Raw genomic sequence first — 22576 nt, forward strand, 5'->3', positions numbered from 1 at the left:
AAAACTTGGGATGAAACCACCATTTGACCCAGTTATCCCACTTCTCAGTCTATTTCCAATGGACTGAAAATCAGCATACTACAGAGATGCAGCCACATCAATGCTATAAAGTAGCTCAACTCACAAGAGTTATACTATGGAACCATCCTAGGTGTCTTCAACAGATGAACGGACAAAGAAAATGTGGTCAATATGCACAATGGAATATTACTCAGTTTTAAAGAAGAACAAAGTCATGGCATCTGCCAGTAAATGAGTGGAAGTGGAGAATATCATAGTAAGCAAAATAGGCCAATTCCAAAAACCACAGTTTAAATGCTTTCTCTGATATTTTGATACTAATTCACCATAAGGAGCATGACTATGGAAGAATAAAGTTACTTAGGATTAGGCAGAGAGGAGGGAAAGGAGGGGAGCCAGGTATGGGGTGGGAAGAAGAGTGGACATTATTACCCTAGGTGCATGTGTGACCACATGACTGATGTGACTCTACATCATGTACAACCAGAAACATGAGAAGCTATACTGCATTTGTGTATGATGTGTCAAAGTGCCTTCTACTGCCATGTATAACTAATTAGAACAAATAAAAGAAAAAAAGAGAATGGTGGCAGCCAGGGGGTGGAGGTGGAGGAATGGGAGTTCTCACTTACATGGTGGCAGAGCTTCTGTTTGGAGGGACAAAACTGTTCTTTAAACAGAAGGTTGTACAATATTGTGAGTGTAATTAATGCCTCTGAGTTGTCCACTTAACAGGGCTAAAATGGCAAATTTAATGGTACCAGTCCTTTAAAACAATGAACACTTTATTAAAATTTTTAACATTTTCCTTTCCAGAAAATTAAAAGAGTAGGATGCCATTCTTGGCTGCCAAGATGTGCCGAGTTAACTTGTGAGCTGTTTCGCCATGTTCGGGAGTGGGCGCTGCCAAAGAGAGGAAAGAAAAAGTGCATAAATTTAGAAGCAAAACATGTTCTTTCAACTAAGGCCTGAAGACTACTTATGAATACAGTTGACTTAAACAACCCATATTTTAATACCTGCCCAAACCTCTCTTAGTCCCAACCATAACTTTTATAAGCTGTTTGGAAAACAGTTGTTTTTAATTGTTCTAAATTCTAAAAATCAACAGTTAAACTTCCCATTAATACACTCACACCAGCATCAAATGGACAAGTTATTTGATTGAACCCAGGGTGGCTTTACCTGTGAGCTACATCCCTAACCCTTCTTTTCAATTTTTGAGATAGGGTCTCACCAAATTTTTGAGCTGGCCTTAAACTCGTGATCCTCCATCTTTAGCCTCCCAAGTCACTGGGATCACAGGTGTGCAACCATTGAGTACAGCATTTATGACATTTTTAAGGTAACTCAACAAGTGATAATGTAATTTATCAAGTTTATGAAAGTATTTTGAGTGTGTGTGTGTGTGTGTGTTTGTGTAGTGTTGGAACCAAACCCAGGGCCTTGTGCATGCTGGGAAAGCACTCTACCACTGAACCACATCTGCAGTCCCTCTGAATTCTGCAAAGACAATCACTATAAATACTACAGTGAGTAAAATGAGGTTATCATTATCCCTTCCTGCTTGAATTTTGTATCCTCCCCTCCTTCCCTTCCTTTATTGTTTCTTCTCTTCATCCTCTGCCTCTTCTTTCTCCTCCTCCTACTCCTCCTTCTTCAACTTCCCACCTTTCCTCCCTCACTCCTTTCTTCCACCCCCGCCCTGCCCTTTCTTTGTAGTGGGTGGTGCAGGAATTGAACCCAGGAATATGCTAGGCAAATAAGTGCTCTACCACTGAGCTATACACCAGCCCTCTTTTTATTTTATTTGGAGACAGGGTATCTCTAAGTTGCCCAGGCAGGCGCCAATTTGAGGTTCTCCTGCCTGAGCCTCTCCAGAAGATGAGATTGCAGGTGTGTGCCCCCAGGCCTGGCAGTTTCATCTTTTCTGGGTTAAGTATAAATGCAATATATTTGCTTAAAGAAAACAAAATCAACCTGGGGTGCATAAAAGTATAAAGAAAAATGATGACAATCCTTCTATCAATGTGGACAATCCTGTTAAAACTTCAAAAGCTTTTTAAAAGTCACATTTCAAAATGATTTGGATCTACTGAAACTCTCATTCTTCAAAAGTTATATGCCATCTGCATCATTCCTACGAACTGACCATAAAATGATTCTAATGGCTAAATTGAATAGTGAATTAATATGGGTGTTTTCATAGTTTAACCAATCCCCTTTAGAAAATCTTTGTATTCTTTAATTTTTGATTATTACCTTTAAATTTCTAGAAGTGAAATTATTTCTAATTAATGGATTTTTTAGTATAAATTTTAGGTTTAAAAGGGAGCAGACAATAGAGACCCTCGCTGAGTTGCCTTGACACAGGAAGAACACTTTAAGGGATCTCGCTGACCTTCTTCAAAACTGAAAAGACAACTAGTTAGCCTTGCAAATGCTTTTTCCAAATGCATCCTGGGTCTTAAAATGTGGGTCCTGAAATGTTCCCATGTTGGCCCCTCTTTTTCTTATTGATATCTTGCATTACAGTGCAGTATACTTACTACAGTGATACCTATTGTGGAAACATATCTATATATTAATACACTTTTGTTGTTTTTTAGCAGTGCTGGGGCTTGAACATTGGGGACTCATGCATGCCAGGCAAGCATGCTACCACAAATGAACAAATATGGAAGTACTTCTATTAATCCAAAGCTGACAGTTGACAGTAGAGTTCACTCAAAGTTCACTCAATACAAAGTATTGGACTATATAATTCTATGGGATTTGAAAAATGAATATTGTCCTGTGTATCTACCATTATAATATCATAGTGAATAAATTCACTGCTCTAAAAACTTACTACTACCTGAATTCCTGCAATTAAATGATTTTTTAAAACTCCTCATACTTAAGATGTCCTAAACTTACATGCTAGGCAAGTGCCCTAGCATGGATTGAACACTTCTAGCCCAAGGCTACACTTGCAATTGGAGAGCATCTAGCCCCTTTAGATGGAAGGGCAACACTAAGCACTATGCTCTTAAAGATCTTTCAGAGAATAATATGCCCACGCTATAGGCATATAGTCAATTATCCATGTTATTTCCCTATCATAAATAAATAGATAAGATAAAATTCTTACATGCCTTTTGGTGTTATGGTTTCTCAGTTTTTATCCATGAATACTATTCTATTGTATGGACGTAGCACATACATTGGATTTCCTTTGTTTATTTTGTGGTGCTGGGGATGGAACTCAGGGCCTCAGCAGGCTAGGCATGTGTTCTACCACTGAGCTACACACAGTCCTCACATTTACTTTTTGAAACACATCTTGTTCCAGATTTAGCAAATATGAATAAAGATGCTATAAAAATTTTGCACAGGTTTTTGTGAGGACAGCTTTCAATGCATGGGGGTAAATACCTAGAAACACATTGCTGGGTTATGTGGTAAGGTCATGTTTCATTTTGTGGGAAACTGAAAAAAACCCCTTCTGGAGTGGAGCATCCCACTAGCAAAACAGGACTGTTCCTGTTGTTCCATTTCTCATTTTTCACTTTTTTATTCTTTCTTTCCTTAGTCATTAGGTAAGACTCCCTCTTATTATTGACTGTTTGTATCTTTAAATGATCATGCTCAACCATCACGAGACACACCATGTGACACAGGACAAGAACCTTAGGGTTGTTGTTCTTGACCCCAATGCTCTTATTGTCATTTTATGTATGCATATCTCCTGCCTCCACTGTGATGATTTTTATTTAAATGGTTTTATCTTTTAAAGATACTTTTATGACAGACAGACATTTATTTATTCAGTACGTAGAGGTACTTTTGACTTTACTGTATTTAAGGAAACTGTTTTTTTAGCTTTCGGGAGATAGAATTCTGGGTTGTTGTTGTTTTTTTTTTCCTTCAGAACTTCATTACACATCATGAAAACCCTTGAAACTGTCTCACAGCTCACTGATGCAATTGCATTTAAAAGTTGTTTTCATTTCTATCTTTATGTTTCACTGTGGTAGTTTCCAATACACTAATCTATCATTAATTCAGTCTCAAAACATTTTACACAAATACAAATACAATACCTACCCTCCCTTTCACTTCAAAGAGACCGTTGTAAGGAATATAGAAAACATAGCCATCTGTAATGAGATGGGAATCCAATGGCAGTCCTCAGAGCCACCACATCACAGTCCAGCCCCCTTAGTACTTCTCTCCCTGGCTCCATCTGAGCTCATTACTGTTGAAATTCTCCTCAGCTGGGGAGGAATTTCACTCTCAACTGTCTTTAGAATGCCATCAAGGCTATGAGAGAAATGTCAAAATGAGAAATAAAATACATAATCTGGGGAAGAGGAAAGATCTAAGTTCTAGGTAGAAGAGTTACCCACATTATGAAACAGAGAAAAAACAGAGCAATATATGAGCTCTCTGGAAAAGAGGGCAAAACATGGAAAGAAAAAACCCAGTGAGTTAAGTATTCTAACTTTTAAAGAAGCCATATATTTTTATTTTTCAAAAAAGTGGTTTTTGATGAGTACTCTTTAGGTAAAAGTTTTAATGTAATCTTAATTTTCTCATAGAAAAATATTTTAAACTTGGAGGCTTTTTGAAATTATCTCTGAGAGTCAAACACAAACAGCTGTTTTTCAAACACACATGCACAGATGTTCACACCAGGTCATTAGTCACTCACTGGTCTTGTATGGCCATGTCGTGGGGCAGTTTAAGGCTGCACCTCTTCATCATCATCATCTTCCTCCATTATTATTGCTAATGTTTCCGGCCCCTTGGTTTTCAGCTGTGTTCAGGAGCAAAGGAAGACAAGCCATAATTTTAGATTTGACTAAATTCTAAATGGTCTCATTTTCTAAAACTCTACTTTTCCATATTTATTTTGCAAATCAACAGGAAAGATCCAAACAGAGGAATGAAAATGGAGTGCTGGGTTTGTTTGGGGAGAGGGACAGAAGTGTCAAACCTGTATTTCCTCTTGTTCATCTCCCACCAGAGTAGCTCCTAATTGAAAAGGCTTAAGCCAAGAGCAAAAGTCAGGGGACAGCAAACAGGAAGAAGGATGCTTGCTTATGTCTGGTTCTGCTCTAGGCTTTAGTCAGAGAACACAGGGCGGCAGGCCCATTCCTACTTCAGCACTTCAGGGAATACAAATGTAGGGTTTTGAAACCAAGAACCCACTTCATACAGTGTTTACTGTTTCAGATCTTTTTTGGTGGGGAGGAGGAGGAGTACCAGGGATTGAATTCAGGGGCACTCAACCACTCAGCCATAACCTCAGCCTTTTTATTTTTTGAGACAGGGTCTCACTAAATTGCTTAGTTCCTCGCTTAGTTGCTGAGTCTGGCTTTGGACTTGCAAACCTCCTAAATCAGCCTCACAAGCTTCTGGGATACAGTCATGCCCCACTGATCCCAGCAAAATATTACAGTTTTTTTCCCTAAATCTATTTAAAATAATCTAGTAGTACATTAAATGGTCATGCCCTATTTTTAACCAATTTACTACTAATGATATTTGAGTTAATTTTTTTCTACATTTTGCTATCTAAATAATGGGACACAACCAATAATCTATGCTATTCTAGCGTTCCCCTAGGACACACATACTAAAACTTACATTTCTGGGTCAAAAGGTATATAAGTGTAAGTAACAGATTCATTTGTGATTTGGGATATATACATAAAGGGTTTCTAAAATTTTTTTATTTACTATTTATTTATTTATTTATTTATTTATTTATTTATTTATTTATATTTTGGTGTTTGGGATTAAACCCAGGGCCTTAAGCTGCTTAGTGATTAGGTAAGACTCCCTCTTATTATTGAATGTTCGCATCTTTCAATGATCACGCTAGACCATTATGTGACACCCCATGTCACACAGGACAAGAATCTTAGGGTTGTTGTTCCTGGCCCCGATGCTCTTATTGTCATCTTATATGCATATCTCCTGCCTCCGCTGTTATTATTTTTATATAAATGGTTTTACCTTTTAAAGATACTTTTATGACAGACAGACATTTTTTTATTCAGGAAGGCAGAGGTGCTTTTGACTTTACTGTATTTGAGGAAGCCTTTATTAGCTTTGGGGAGATAGAATTCTGGGTTGACATTTTCTATCAGAACTTCATTACACATCATGAAAACCCTTGAAACTGTCTCACAGCTCACTGATGCGATTGAATTTAAAAGTTGTTTTCATTTCTATCTTTATGTTTCACTGGGGTAGTTTCCACTACAATAATCTATCATTAATCCAGTCTCCAAATATTTTACACAAATATAATGGCTACCCCCTCCCTTTCAATTCAAAGAGCCAGTTGTAAGGAATATAGAAAACATAGCCATCTGTCATGAGATGGGAATCCAATGGCACTCTTTGTAGCCACCACATCACAGTCCAGGGCAAGTCCCCTTAGTAGTTCTCTCCCTGGCTCCATCTGAGCTCATTACTGTTGAAATTCTCCTCAGCTGGGGAGGAATTTCACTCTCAACTGTCTTGAGAATGCCATCAAGGCTTTGAGAGAAATGTCAAAAGGAGAAATAAAGTACATAATCTGGGGAAGAGGAAAGATCTAAGTTCTAGGTAGAAGAGTTACCCACATTATGAAACAGAAAAAAACAGAGCAGTAGATGATCTCTCTGGAAAAGGGGGCAAAACATGGAAAGAAAAAACCCAGTGAGTTAAGTATTCTAACTTTTAAAGAATCCATCGATTTTTATTTTTCAAAAAAGTGGTTTTTGATGAGTACTCTTTAGGTAAAAACTTTAATTTAATCTTCAATTAATTTTCTCATAGTAAAATATTTTAAACTTGAAGGCTTTTTGAAATTATCTCTGAAAGTCAAATGCAAACAGCTGTTTTTCAAACACACATGCACAGATTTGCACACCAGGTCATTAGTCACTCACTGGTCTTGTATGGCCATGTCGTGGGGCAGTGAAAGGCCGCACCACTTCATCACCATCATCTTCCTCCATTACTATTGCTGATGTTTCCGGGCCCTTGGTGTTCAGCTGTGTTCAGGAGCAAAGGAAGACAAGCCAGGCAAAGTCAAAGATTAAAATGTGACCAGGTCTCCTTTTATAAAACAAACTTTAAGAAGTTATTTTTTCCATAGCTAATTTTTAAATGATTAAACTTCACTGGTTACAATATATTCAATTAAAAAATAAAGATGATTTTCTGAAATATGGAAAAGTAAATAAACATATGATAAATATTCTTTTTTTTATTTTAATATTTATTTATTTATTTATTTTAGTTTTCGGCGGACACAACATCTTTGTTTGTATGTGGTGCTGAGGATCGAACCCAGGCCGCACACCTGCCAGGCCAGCGCACTACCGCTTGAGCCACATCCCCAGCCCTGATAAATATTCTTGAGTGCTATTTGGAAACATTAAAGATTTCTTTACCTCTTATTTTATTTTTTTAAACATTTTTTTAATGTTGTTGATGAACCTTTATTTCATTTATTTGTATGTGGTACTGAGAATCGAACCCAGTGCCTCATGCATGCCAGGCAAGCCCACTACCACTGAGCCACAACCCCAGCCCTATCTCTTATTTTAGAAATTAAAAAAAAAAAAACAGATTTGTTTTCGTAACCTTAATTAGAACAAGACCTATAAGAAATACATCATCAACTTACTGCAGGTGTTCCAGAAGGGAAGCACTCCTTCTCTGAAAATGAAAGAGAAATGTATGTTAACAATTTACAACAGAAAACTATTCTATGACAAAAAGAAAAATAATATAAAAGAAATGTCTTAAAAATGATTTCATTTTAAGTAGAATTACTTCTCTAGAAATATGACAGTAATAGTAATAAAAATAATAATTTAATAAGACTCAGCTACTAACTCTATAATCTTAAGGAAACCTTAAAAATACATTTTGTAAAACCTGTATTGATCATTAAAATGTTGGATTTCATGGTATTTAAATCATTCTTCAATCAAGTTATTGAAATGTAATGGAGTCCTGGCCTGGTAATTCCATGCCTACAATCCAAGAGAGGCAGAGACAGGAGGATCTTGTGTTCAAAGCCAGATTCAGCAATTTAGTTAGGTGCTTAGAATCTCAATGCAACCTTGCCTCTAAATAAGATATAAAATAGAGCTGGCACCTAGGTTCAATCCCGGATACCCTGCTCCCACCACCAAAGTGTAATGAAAACCATAACCACCAAGCTTAATTAAAATAAAACATTCCTTGTTTAAGATACTTTCTTAAACAGTAAAGGTGATATGATAAATATTCTTGAGTACCAAGGAGCAAGAGGATATAAGGCCACCAAACATGGCAACTGGGAAAAGAATTACTTTTGACATGGTTTGTTTCTGTTTCAAATGCAACTTACTAGTTGACACAGAAATTCTAGGTAAAAGTACGACCTTTTTCTAAGGATACAAGGTAAGTTATTTATAGAAAAAGTCAAGATCAGTATTACTTGCAAAAAAGTCTACTTCTTTTTTGAACATATCCTTTATCTCTGTGATGATGTAAAATATTAAATACAATAATCCAACCACATGTGATTTTTGCATACTTAGATTATTTTTAAAAACTATACATATGACTTTAGAGACGGAAAACATACTAAATAAAAATTATACATCTTGTGGTTGTAATGGGCAAAATCTACACAGAGAGAAATGGGAGAAATGATTTTACATCTTTTAATGTACAGTGCAAAGAAGAGAAAGCAGGAGAACCAGCGAGAGAAGGAGAGTCTAACTAAATCTCCAAAGACATTCCAGGCATCGCTCAACCAACTGCACCACGTGGACTTCATTATGATGCTGCTTCACACAAATGGTTTTTAAAAATCCAGTATACTTCAACTCTTACCCACTTAGATTCTAATTCTGAGGAATAAATCCTTTCAGGTAAGATGTTTATTTTTATGTATCTGCATGTAATTTTTGAAGAGAAAATACTTTTTATTTCAAGGTTTATGCATTTATAAAGCAAAAATTCCTTCTAGGCCACTAACAAGAAACATATCTCTAGCATAAACATGTCTAGAAATCCACACTTTTTCCTTCTCAACTGAAAATCATTTAAAGCCATGAGGAGGAAAAAACCCAAGTAAATGTGACACCATGGAATAAGTGTGAATCCCACTATCATGTTGAATTATAATGTTTAAGAAATATGGAAAAAAATGTGACAGATCCAATTCCATTTCTAACAAAATTATGAGATCAATGAAATCCTCAGTCTCCAGATGATGTTCAAGAGCCATCCAGACAGTTGACATAAAGAGTATCTATGTAGGAGAAAGTAGGAACAATATAGTTTAGCCTTTTATTTTTCCAGAAATGATCTTTTTATCTATCAGTGCTTCACAAGTTTCCATGGGATTCAGTCTTTTACCACTGTCTGAGGTCTCACCAGGAGTCGTCAATCTAAGATTTTTCCGTTTCAAGGTGTTGGCATTATAGTACTTGTTGACACCCCGCACAGCTAGAGGATGCTCCGTTGGCTTTCCTTTGAGGACCCTGAAGGTTTGTGGCAACTGAGCCTGCTGCTCTGGCATGCCCTAACGAAGAGAAATTCAGACATGAGTTGTGGTTTGAATTGCTCTAGAATACTATCAATTTTCAGACACAAATATCAACATACATAAAACAAACCCATACACATAATTTTAGACTTGACTAAATTCTAAATGGTCTCGTTTTCTAAAACTATACTTTTCCATATTTATTTTGCAAATCAACAGGAAAGATCCAAACAGAGGAATGGGAATGGAGTGCTGGGTTTGTTTGGGGAGAGTGACAGAAGTGTCAAACCTGTATATCCTCCTGTTCATCACCCACCAGAGTAGCTCCTAATTGAAAAGGCTTAAGCCAAGAGCATAAGTCAGGGGACAGCAAACAGAAAGAAGGATGCTTGCTTTATGTCTGGTTCTGCTCTAGGGTTTAGACAGAGAACGCAGGGTGGCAGGCCCATTCCAACTTCAGCACTTCAGGGAATACAAATGTAGGGTTTGAAACCAAGAACCCACTTTATACAGTTTTTACTGTTTCAGATCTTTTTTGACAGGAAGGAGGAGGAGTACCAGGGATTGATCTCAGGGGGCACTCAACCACTCAGCCATACCCTCCACCTTTCTATTTTTTGGGTCTCACGAAATTGCTTAGATCCTCGCTTAGTTGCTGAGTCTGGCTTTGAACTTGCAAACCTCCTAAATCAGCCTCACTAACTTCTGGGATTACAGTCATGGTTCACTGAACCCAGCAATACATTACAGTTTTTTTTTCCCCTAACTTTATTTAAAATAATCTAGTACATTGAATGGTCATGCCATATTTTTAATTAATTTACTACTAATGATAGTTGACTTGATTTTTTGGTATCTAAATAATGGGACACAACCCATAATCTATTCTGTTCTATGGTTCCCTTGGACACACTTGCTAAAAATTACATTTCTGGTTCAAAAGGTATATAGGTGAAATTAACATATTCATTTGTGATTTGGGATATATACATAAAGGGATTTTAAAAATGTTGTTTGTTTTTTCTTTTCTTTTTTTTTTTTTTTTTTTGGTGTTTGGTGTTTGGGATTAAAACCAGGGCCTTAAGCTACTTAGTGATTAGGTAAGATTCCCTCTTATTATTGAATGTTTGCATCTCTCAATGACCACACTAGACCATCACGTGACACACCATGTCACAGGACAAAAATCTTAGGGTTGTTGTTCTTGGCCTGGAAGCTCTTATTGTCATTCTATATGCATATCTCCTGCTCCCACTGCTATTATTTTTAGTTAAATGGTTTTATTTTTTAAAGATACTTTTATAAGGACATTTATTTATTCTGGTAGGCACAGGTACTTTTGACCACTTTACTTTATTTGAGGAAGCTGTTATTAGCTTTTGGGAGATAGATTTCTGGGTTGTTTTTTCTATCAGAACTTCATTACACATCATGAAAACCCTTGAAACTGTCTCACAGCTCACTGATGCTATTGCATTTAAAAGTTGTTTTCATTTTTATCTTTATGTTTCACTGTGGTAGTTTCCACTACAATAATCTATCATTAATCCAGTCTCAAAACATTTTACACAAATATAATGCCTACCCTCCCTTTCACTTCAAAGAGCAGGTTGTAAGGAATATAGAAAACATAGCCATCTGTCATGAGATGGGAATCCAATGGCAGTCCTTGGAGCCACCACATCACAGTCCAGCCCCCTTAGTACTTCTCACCCTGGCTGAATCTGAGCTCATTACTGTTGAAATTCTCCTCAGCTGGGGAGGAATTTCACTCTCATCTGTCTTTAGAATGCCATCAAAACTTTGAGAGAAATGTCAAAAGGAGAAATAAAGTACATAATCTGGGGAAAAGGAAAGATATAGTAGAAGAGTTATCCATATTATGAAACAGAGAAGAAACTGACCTATAGATGAGGTCTCTGGAAAAGGGGGCAAAACATGGAAAGAAAAAACCCAGTGAGTTAAGTATTCTAACTCTTAAAGAAGCCATCGATTTTTATTTTTCAAAAAAGTGGTTTTTGATGAGTACTCTTTAGGTAAAAACTTTATTTAATCTTAAATTAATCTTCTCGTGGTAAAATATTTTAAACTTGAAGGCTTTTTGAAACTATCTCTGAAAGTCAAATGCAAACAGCTGTTTTTCAAACACACATGCACAGATGTGCACACCAGGTCATTAGTCACTCACTGGTCTTGTATGGCCATGTCCTGGGGCAGTGAAAGGCCGCACCTCTCCATCACCATCATCTTCCTCCATTACTATTGCTGATGTTTCCGGGCCCTTGGTGTTCAGCTGTGTTCAGGAGCAAAGGAAGACAAGCCAGGCAAAGTCAAAGATTAAAATGTGACCAGGTCTCCTTTTATTAAACAAACTTCAAGAAGTTATTTTTTCCATAGCTAATTTTTAAATGATTAAACCTCACTGGTTACAATATATTCAATTAAAAAATAAAGATGATTTTCTGAAATATGGAAAAGTAAATAAACATATATGATAAATATTCTTGAGTACTATATTTAGAAACATTAAATATTTCTTTACCTCTTATTTTATTTTTTTTAAACAATTTTTTAAGTTGTTGATGAACCTTTATTTTATTTATTTGTATGTGATGCTGAGAATCGAACCCAGTGCCTCATGCATGCCAGGCAAGCACACCACCACTGAGCCACAACCCCAGCTCTACCTCTTATTTTAGAAATTAAAAAAAAAAAAAGAAAAAAAAAACAAAACTCTTTTGGTAACCTTCATTAGAGCAAGAAGTATAAGAAATACATCATCAACTTACTGCTGGTGTTCCAGAAGGGAAGCAATCCTTCTCTGAAAACAAAAAGGAAGGCAATGTTAACAATTCACCAGAGAAACCTTTCCTATGACAAAAAGAAAAATAATATAAAAGAGGAGCAAGTGAAATGTCTTATAATTGATTTCATTTTAAGTACAATTTCTTCTCTAGAAATATGACAGTAATAGTAACATAAAAATAATAATTTAATAAGACTCAGCTACTAACTCTTTAATCTTAATGAAACCTTAAAAATACAATTTGAAAAACCTGAATTGATCACTCAAATGACTGGATTTCATGGTATGTAAATTATACTTCAATCAAGTTATTAAAATGTAATGGAGGCCCGGCCTGGAAATTCCATGTCTGTAATCCAAGGGGCTCAAGAGGCAGAGACAGGAGGATCTTGTGTTCAAAGTCAGCCTCAGCAATTTAGTTAGGTGTTTAGAAACTCAATGCGACCCTGCCTCTACATAAGATACAAAATAGAGCTGGGGATGTTGTTCAGGGGTTGAGTGCCCCTGGGTTCAATCCCCGGTACCCTGCCCCCACCAAAGTGTAATGAAAACCATACCCATCCAAGCTGTATTAAAATAAAGCATTCCTTGTTTAAGATACTTTCTTAAGCAGTAAGGTGATATGATAGATATGATAAATGTTCTTGAGTACCAAGGAGTAAGGGGATATAAAGCCACCAAACATGGCAACTGGGAAAAGAATTATTTTTGACATGGTTTGTTTCTTTGTAAAATGCAACTTACTAGTTGACTCAGAAGTTCTAGGTAAAAGGACGAGCTTTTCCTAAGGATACCAGGTAAGTTATTTATAGAAAAAGTCAAGATCAGTATTACTTGCAAAGAAGTCTACTTCTTTTTTGAACATAGCCTTTATCTCTGTGATGATGTAGACATATTAAATACAATTAATCCAACCACATATGATTTTTGCCTACTTAGATTATTTTTAAAAACTATATATATGAATTTAGAGATTGAAAATATATTAAATAAAAATTATATATCTTGGGGCTGTAATGGGCAAAAACTACTCAGAGAGAAATGGGAGAAATGATTTTGCATCTTTTAATGTACAGTGCAAAGAAGAGAAAGCAGGAGAACCAGCGTGGGGAAGGAGAGTCTAACTAAATCTCCAAAGACATTCCAGGCATCGCTCAACCAATTGCACCACGTGGACTTCATTCTGATGCTGCCTCACACAAACTGTTTTTTAAAATCCAGTATACTTCAACTCTTACCCACTTAGATTCTATTTCTGAGGAATAAATCCTTTGAGGTAAGATATTTATTTTTATGTATTTGCATGTAATTTTTGCAGAGAAAATACTTTTTATTTCAAGGTCTATGCATTTATAAAGCAAAAATTCCTTCTAGGTCACTGACAATAAACATATCTCTAGCATAAACATGTCTAGAATTCCACAATTTTTCCTTCTCAACTAAAAATTATTTAAACCCGTGAGGAGGAAAAAAAAAAAACAAGTAAATGTAACAACATAGAACAAGTATGAATCTCACTACCATGTTGAATTATAATGTATAAGAAATATGGGAAAAAATGTAACAGATCCAATTCCATTTCTAACAAAATTATGAGATCAATGAAATCCTCAATCTCCAGATGATGTTCAAGAGCTATCCCGACAGTTGACAAAAAGCAGTATCTATGTAGGAGAAAGTAGGAACAATACAGTTTAGCCTTTTATTTTTCCAGAAATGAACTTTTTATCTATCAGTGCTTCACAAGTTTCCATGGGATTCAGTCTTTTACCACTGTCTGAGGTCTCACCAGGAGTCGTCAATCTGAGCTTCTTCTGTTTCAAGGTGCTGGCGTTATAATACTTGTTGACACCCCGCACAGCTAGAGGAAACTCCGTTGGCTTTCCTTTGAGGACCCTGAAGGTTTGTGGCAACTGAGCCTGCTGCTCTGGCATGCCCTAACATAGAGAAATTCAGACATGAGTTGTGGTTTGAATTGCTCTATAATACTATCAATTTTCAGACACAAATATCAACATACATAAAACAAACCCATACACATAATTTTAGATTTGACTAAATTCTAAATGGTCTCATTTTCTAAAACTCTACTTTTCCATATTTATTTTGCAAATCAACAGGAAAGATCCAAACAGAGGAATGGGAATGGAGTGCTGGGTTTGTTTGGGGAGAGGGACAGAAGTGTCAAGCCTGTATTTCCTCTTGTTCATCTCCCACCAGAGTAGCTCCTAATTGAAAAGGCTTAAGCCAAGAGCATAAGTCAGGGGAGAGCAAACAGGAAGAAGGATGCTTGCTTATGTCTGGTTCTGCTATACACTTTACACAGATGGAGAACACAGGGCGGCAGGCCCATTCGAAATTCAGCACTTCAGGGAATACAAATGTAGGGATTTGAAACCAAGAACCCACTTTATACAGTGTTTACTGTTTCAGATCTTTTTAGGCAGGGAGCAGGAGGAGTACCAGCGATTGATCTCAGGGGGCACTCAACCACTCAGCCATACCCTTAGCCTTTCTATTTTTTGGGTCTCACTAAATTGCTTAGTTCCTCGCTTAGTTGCTGAGTCTGGCTTTGAACTTGCAAACCTCCTAAATCAGCCTCACTAGCTTCTGCAATTACAGTCATGCTCCACTGAACCCAGCAATACATTACAGTTTTTTTTTTCCCTTAAATTCATTTGAAATAATCTACTAGTACATTAAATGGTAATGCCATATTTTTAATTAATTTACTACTAATGATATTTGAGTTGACTTTTTGCTACATTTTGCTATCAAAATAATGGGACACAATCCATAATCTATGCTGTTCTATGGTTTCCCTAGGACACACATGCTAAAATTTACATTTCTGGGTCAAACGGTATGTAGGTGAAAGTAACATATTCATTTGTGATTTGGGATAGATACATCAATGGATTTAAAAAAAATTTTTTTTCTTTTTTTTTTTTTTTTTGGTGTTTGGTGTTTGGGTTAAACCCAGGGCCTTAAGATGCTTAGTGATTAGGTAAGACTCCCTCTTATTATTGAATGTTTGCATCTTTCCATGATCACACTCCACCATCACGTGACACCCCATGTCACACAGGACAAAAATCTTAGGGTTGTTGTTCTTGGCCTGGAAGCTCTTATTGTCATTTTATATGCATATCTCCTGCCTTCACTGTTATTATTTTTAGTTAAATGGTTTTATCTTTTAAAGATTCTTTTATAAGAGACAAGACATTTATTTATTCAGGTAGGTAGAGGTACTTTTGACCTTACTTTATTTGAGGAAGCTGTTAATAGCTTTTGGGAGATAGATTTTTGGGTTGGTTTTTTCTATCAGAACTTCATTACACATCATGAAAACCCTTGAAACTGTCTCACAGCTCACTGATGCTATTGCATTTAAAAGTTGTTTTAATTTCTTATCTTTTATGTTTCACTGTGGTAGTTTCCACTAAAATAATCTATCATTAATCCAGGCTCAAAACATTTTACACAAATATAATGCATACCCTCCCTTTCACTTCAAAGAGCCAGTTGTAAGGAATATAGAAAACATAGCCATCTGTCATGAGATGGGAATCCAATGGTGGTCCTCAGAGCCACCACATCACAGTCCAGCCCCCTTAGTACTTCTCTCCCTGGCCCCATCTGAGCTCATTACTGCTGAAATTCTCCCTCATCTGGTGAGGAATTTCACTCTCAACTGTCTTTAGAATGCCATCAAGGCTTTGAGAGAAATGTCATAAGGAGAAATAAAGTACATAATCTGGGGAAGAGGAAAGATCTAAGTTTTAGGTAGAAGAGTTACCCACATTATGAAACAGAGAAAAAACAGAGCAATAGATGAGCTCTCTGGAAAAGGGGGCAAAACATGGAAAGAAAAAACCCAGTGAGTTAAGTATTCTAACTTTTAAAGAAGCCATCGATTTTATTTTTCAAAAAAGTGGTTTTTGATGAGTACTCTTTAGGTAAAAACTTTAATTTAATCTTAAATTAATCTTCTCATAGTAAAATATTTTAAACTTGAAGGCTTTTTGAAATTATCTCTGAAAGTCAAATGGAAGAGCTGTTTTTCAAACACACATGCACAGATGTGCACACCAGGTCATTAGTCACTCACTGGTCTTGTATGGCCATGTCCTGGGGCAGTGAAAGGCCGTACCTCTCCATCACCATCATCTTCCTCCATTACTATTGCTGATATTTCCGGCCCCTTGGTGTTCAGCTGTGTTCAGGAGCAAAGGCAGGAAAAGTCAAAGATTAAAATGTGACCAGGTCTCCTTTTATTAAACAAACTTTAAGAAGTTATTTTTACCATAGCTAATTTTTAAATGATTAAACCTCACTGGTCACAATATATTCAATTAAAAAATAAAGATGATTTTCTGAAATATGGAAAAGTAAATATATATGATAAATATTCTTGAGTACTATTATTTAGAAACATTAAATATTTCTTTACCTCTTATTTTATTTTTTTAAACAATTTTTTAAGTTGTTGATGAACCTTTATTTTATTTATTTGTATGTGGTGCTGAGAATCAAACCCAGTTCCTCATGCATGCCAGGCAAGCACACTACCACTGAGCCACAACCCCAGCCCTACCTCTTATTTTAGAAATTTTTTTTTTAAAAAAAAACAGATCTCTTTTGTTAACCTTAATTAGAGCAAGAACTATAAGAATTAAATCATCAACTTACTGCTGGTGTTCCAGAAGGGAAGCAATCCTTCTCTGAAAATGAAAAGGAAGGAACTGTTAAAAATTCATCAGAGAAACCTTTTCTATGACAAAAAGAAAAATAATATAAAAGAGGAGCAAGTGAAATGTGTGAAAACCGATTTCATTTTAAGTAGAATTACTTCTCTAGAAATATGATATTAATAGTAACTTAAAAATAAAATTTATATAAGACTCAGCTACTAACTCTTTAATCTTAAGGAAACCTTAAAAATACATCTTGAAAAACCTGAATTGATCATTCAAATGACTGGATTTCATGGTATGTAAATTATACTTCAATCAAGTTATTAAAATGTAATGGAGGCCCGGCCTGGAAATTCCATGTCTGTAATCCAAGGGGCTCAAGAGGCAGAGACAGGAGGATCTTGTGTTCAAAGTCAGCCTCAGCAATTTAGTTAGGTGTTTAGAAACTCAATGCGACCCTGCCTCTACATAAGATACAAAATAGAGCTGGGGATGTTGTTCAGGGGTTGAGTGCCCCTGGGTTCAATCCCCGGTACCCTGCCCCCACCAAAGTGTAATGAAAACCATACCCACCAAGCTGTATTAAAATAAAGCATTCCTTGTGTAAGATACTTTCTTAAACAGTAAAGGTGATATGATAAATATTTTTGAGTATCAAGGAGTAAGGGGATATAAAGCCACCAAACATGGCAACTGGGAAAAGAATTATTTTTGACATGGTTTGTTTCTTTGTAAAATGCAACTTACTAGTTGACACAGAAGTTCTAGGTAAAAGTACGACCTTTTTCTAAGGATACCAGGTATGTTGTTTATAGAAAAAGTCAACATCAATATTACTTGCAAAAAAGTCTACTTCTTTTTTGAACATAGCCTTTATCTCTGTGATGATGTAAACATATTAAATACAATTAATCCAACCACATATGATTTTTGCCTACTTAGATTATTTTTTAAAACTATATAATGACTTTAGAGATGGAAAACATATTAAATAAAAATTATATATCTTGGGGTTGTAATGGGCAAAATCTGCACAGAGAGAAATGAGAGAAATGATGTTGCATCTTTTAAAGTTCATTGCAAAGAAGAGAAAGCAGGAGAACCAGCGTGGGGAAGGAGAGTCTAACTAAATCTCCAAAGACATTCCAGGGATCGCTCAACCAACTGCACCATGTGGACTTCATTCTGATGCTGCCTTACACAAACTGTTTTTAAAAATCCAGTATATTTTAATTCTTACCCACTTAGATTCTAATTCTGAAGAATAAATCCTTTGAGGAAAAATGTTTATTTTTATAATTTTTGAATAGAAAATACTTTTTATTTCAAGGTTTATGCATTTATAAAGCAAAACTTTCTTCCAGTCCACTGACAATAAACATATCTCTAGCATAAACATGTCTAGAAATCCACAATTTTTCCTTCTCAAGTAAAAATTATTTAATCCCGTGAGGAGAAAAAAAATCCAAATAAATGTAACAACATGGAACAAGTGTGAATCCCACTAAAATGTTGAATTATAATGTATGAGAAATATGGAAAACTATGTAACAGATCCAGTTCCATTTCTAACAAAATTATGAGATCAATGAAATCCTCAGTCTCCAGATGATGTTCAAGAGACATCCAGACAGTTGACAAAAAGAGTATATATGTAGGAGAAAGTAGGAACAATACAGTTTAGCCTTCTATTTTTCCAGAAATGATCTTTTTATCTATCAGTGCTTCACAAGTTTCCATGGGATTCAGTCTTTTACCACTGTCTGAGGTGTCACCAGGAGTCGTCAATCTGAGCTTCTTCTGTTTCAAGGTGCTGGCGTTATAATACTTGTTGACACCCCGCACAGCTAGAGGAAACTCCGTTGGCTTTCCTTTGAGGACCCTGAAGGTTTGTGGCAACTGAGCCTGCTGCTCTGGCATGCCCTAACATAGAGAAATTCAGACATGAGTTGTGGTTTGAATTGCTCTATAATACTATCAATTTTCAGACACAAATATCAACATACATAAAACAAACCCATACACATAATTTTAGATTTGACTAAATTCTAAATGGTCTCATTTTCTAAAACTCTACTTTTCCATATTTATTTTGCAAATCAACAGGAAAGATCCAAACAGAGGAATGAAAATGGAGTGCTGGGTTTGTTTGGGGAGAGGGACAGAAGTGTCAAACCTGTATTTCCTCTTGTTCATCTCCCACCAGAGTAGCTCCTAATTGAAAAGGCTTAAGCCAAGAGCATAAGTCAGGGGACAGCAAACAGGAAGAAGGATGTTTGCTTATGTCTGGTTCTGCTCTAGGCTTTAGACAGAGAACGCAGGGTGGCAGGCCCATTCCAACTTCAGCACTTCAGGGAATACAAATGTAGGGTTTTGAAACCAAGAACCCACTTTATACAGTTTTTACTGTTTCAGATCTTTTTTGACAGGAAGGAGGAGGAGTACCAGGGATTGAACTCAGGGGCACTCAACCACTCAGCCATACCCTCAGCGTTTTTATATTTTGAGACAGGGTCTCACTAAATTGCTTAGCTCCTTGCTTAGTTGCTGAGTCTGGCTTTGAACTTGCAAACCTCCTAAATCAGTCTCACAAGCTGCTGGGATTACAATCATGCTCCACTGAACCCAGGAAAACATTACAGTTTCTTTCCCCTAAATTCATTCAAAATAATCTAGTAGTACATTACATGGCCATGCCATATTTTTAACCAATTTACTACTAATGATATTTGAGTTGATTTTTTAATACATTTTGCTAGCTAAATAATGGGACAAAACCCATAATATGTGCTATTCTCTGGTTCCCCAAGGATACACCTGCTAAATATTACATTTCTGTGTCAAAATGTATGTATGTGAAAAAGTAACATATTCATTTGTGATCTGGGATATACACACAAAGGGTTTTTAATTTTTTTTTTTTTTTTGCTGTTTGGTATTTGGCATTAAACCCAGGGCATCAAGCTGCTAAGCACCTGCTAAACATTACCACAAGTTACCTGTAGTCTCAAGGTCTAAATGTTATGGAGTCAAATTGGCTTTTTTCCTCCCCCATCTGCTGGACTGGGGACTGAATCCAGGGGTGCTTTAACACTGAGATTCATCCCCAGTCCCTCTACCCTTTTGCAAATTTGGGACAAGAGTCTTGTTAAGACCCCAACACCTGCATCAAACCTGTGATCATCCTACCACAATCTGGAGCCTCTGGGATTACAGGGGTGAACCAACATGCTTGACTACACACAAGTTATTATTATTATGATGATGATGATGACCATTATTACTATTATTATTCGGGATTTTTTTTTTTGAGACATACAGTCTCACCATTTTCCCCAGGCTTATCTCAAACTCATGGACTCAAGTGATCTTTATGTATCAGTCTGCAGAGTAGCTGGAAATACAGGCATGTGCCACAAAGCCCAGCTTTCATGTTTATTAAAAAAAAATATTAGTTGTAGATGGACACAATACCTTTATTTATTTTTATGTGGTGCTAAGGCTCTAACCCAGGGCTTCATGCGTGCTGGGCAAGCACTGTAACAGTGAGCCCCATCCCCCAGCCTAATGTTTTTATTCTTTAATTTGTTTTTGGAAGTACTAGGTATTGAAGCCAGGAGCATTATACCACTGAGCTACATTCCCAGCCCTTTTTACTTTGAGATAGGGTCTTGGTAAAACTGCCCAGGCTAGTCTCAAACTTATGATCCTTCTACCTCAGCCTCCTGAGCTACTGGGATGATAGGCAGACGTCACTATGCCCAGTCATCTTAAATTGCTGTTTTTTATTCTGGGATTCCTATCACATGTAAAATGTCTTATCAATATGAGATTATACAGCCAAGTGTGGTGGCATGTACCTGTAAACTCCCCTGCTCAGAAAGCAGGAGCAGGAGAGTCACTGGAGCCCACAAATTTGAGACCAGTGTGGGAATCAGAGGAAGCCCCACTTCATGCCCCAAAAAATGGAAAATAAAAGAGATAAAAGTGGGGTACTCTAATAACCAACAGTGAGAAAATAACCCAAATTTAAATGTAAGGTCTCTGGTGTGGCTCAATGGTAGTGCTCTTGCCTAGCATGCTCAAGCACACGAGTTTTCATGCTTATTCAGACTAGCCCCAAAGCAGAAATCTAAAATCTCCAAATCCTTCTATATAATGAAATATATATATACGTGTATGTGTGTGTATATCTTTATATCTATGTGTGTGTGTGTGTATACACACATTTTCCCCAAGCACTGGGGGGTTGAGCCCAAGGACATCCTACCACTTGGCTTTCTCCCTAGCTCTTCTTATTTTGAGATACAGTCTTTCTAAATGCAGGGGCTGGCCTAAAGCTGCCTCAGTTCCTGAGTTGCTGGAATTAGTCATGTGCCACCAAACCCAGTTTACAATCCCTTTTCTAGCCAGTCCAGTGGTGCACACCTGCCGCCAGCACTCAGCACATTGACATAGGAGGTTTGCTTGACCTCAGAAGTTCAAGACTGGCCTGGCCAACATACGGGGAACTCCACCTCAAACAAACAGAAAACCCACAAAAGTGATGGTCAATTTTTCTTTCCTTTTCCACATCTGAGGATTGAATCCAGGGGGATGTTTCCATTGACCTACATCCCCAAAACATTTTTTTTTTGATACAGAAAACAATTCTCTTTAAGTTACTTGATCCTTCAGTTCTGATCCTCCTGATTCAGCATCTTGAGTAGCTGGGCTTATAGATGGGCACCCCTGTACCCAACTCTATTATCAGTTTTCAAGTGTGCAGTAAATTAACTGTAACAACCTTATTGACCATTGTATCTCCAAAACTTACTCATGTTTAACTGAAACTTTGTAATTTCTGAGTAATCTACTAGCCTATTAGGACTCATAATGAACAAGTTCCCTTCCTATTATATGGAATCCTTTCCGGTGCACTTGGTATTATCCAGGCTGGTGGGTATTGTCCATCTGCAGCCCTTGCCAGGAAGCCAGCCAGGTCAGTCACTGTGATTATTACTGTTGCCACATTTGAAGGATGAGAGACATGCTGAATGTCTTGCCCAAGGGCAAAGAGTCAGGCAGTGCTGGTTCACGAGCTTCAGTCTCCAGAGAGCAAGGATCTTCCCTTCCAGGAGGGCTCTGACCCAGCCCCTGAGCCTCCACCCACACTTCCCTGAACCTAGGACACATAGGCACAGCTGCCATAGGAAGCAGCACCAAATATGTGTATATAACAGACGTGGGGGTCTTGGCACTCTCAACAGGGGAGTGAGGGCTCAGGAACAAGAGACCCCCACATGGGGGTCAGGAGATGAACTTCTGGTGCATGTCCTGGCATTGCTGTGTGTGAAGGGAGAATAGGAGGCCAAGTCTCCCTTGGAAGCCTCCCAATGCACCACTGGGCTGATGAGAAGCTAAACACAGAGTCAGTACATGGGGTTCTCCCTAACCTCCACCCTACAGCTCACAGTCAAGTCCCTGGATGCCTAGAGGCAGGACAAGGGAGAGGGCTGGCACCACATCACGGCAAGGGAG

At 37.1% G+C, this 22576-nt stretch overlaps 1 protein-coding gene across 1 annotated transcript in view; it reads right to left on the minus strand.

Moving 5' to 3' along the window:
• Positions 1-852: 852 nt before the first annotated feature.
• Positions 853-22576, minus strand: part of LOC143407798 (uncharacterized) — a 29624-nt gene continuing 7900 nt past the window's right edge. Inside the window, exons 6-16 of the mRNA XM_077110425.1 lie at positions 18814-18979; positions 17052-17083; positions 16471-16575; positions 14149-14296; positions 12343-12374; positions 11742-11846; positions 9442-9589; positions 7694-7725; positions 6951-7055; positions 4718-4822; positions 853-924 (exon numbers count right to left, since the gene is read on the minus strand). Of these exons, the coding sequence (XP_076966540.1) occupies positions 4748-4822; positions 6951-7055; positions 7694-7725; positions 9442-9589; positions 11742-11846; positions 12343-12374; positions 14149-14296; positions 16471-16575; positions 17052-17083; positions 18814-18979 (948 nt within the window). The 3' untranslated portion in view covers positions 853-924; positions 4718-4747. The remainder of the gene's footprint in view (positions 925-4717; positions 4823-6950; positions 7056-7693; positions 7726-9441; positions 9590-11741; positions 11847-12342; positions 12375-14148; positions 14297-16470; positions 16576-17051; positions 17084-18813; positions 18980-22576) is intronic.

The sequence above is a fragment of the Callospermophilus lateralis genome, chromosome 10, assembly GCF_048772815.1.
Source record: "Callospermophilus lateralis isolate mCalLat2 chromosome 10, mCalLat2.hap1, whole genome shotgun sequence".
Taxonomy (NCBI): domain Eukaryota; kingdom Metazoa; phylum Chordata; class Mammalia; order Rodentia; family Sciuridae; genus Callospermophilus; species Callospermophilus lateralis.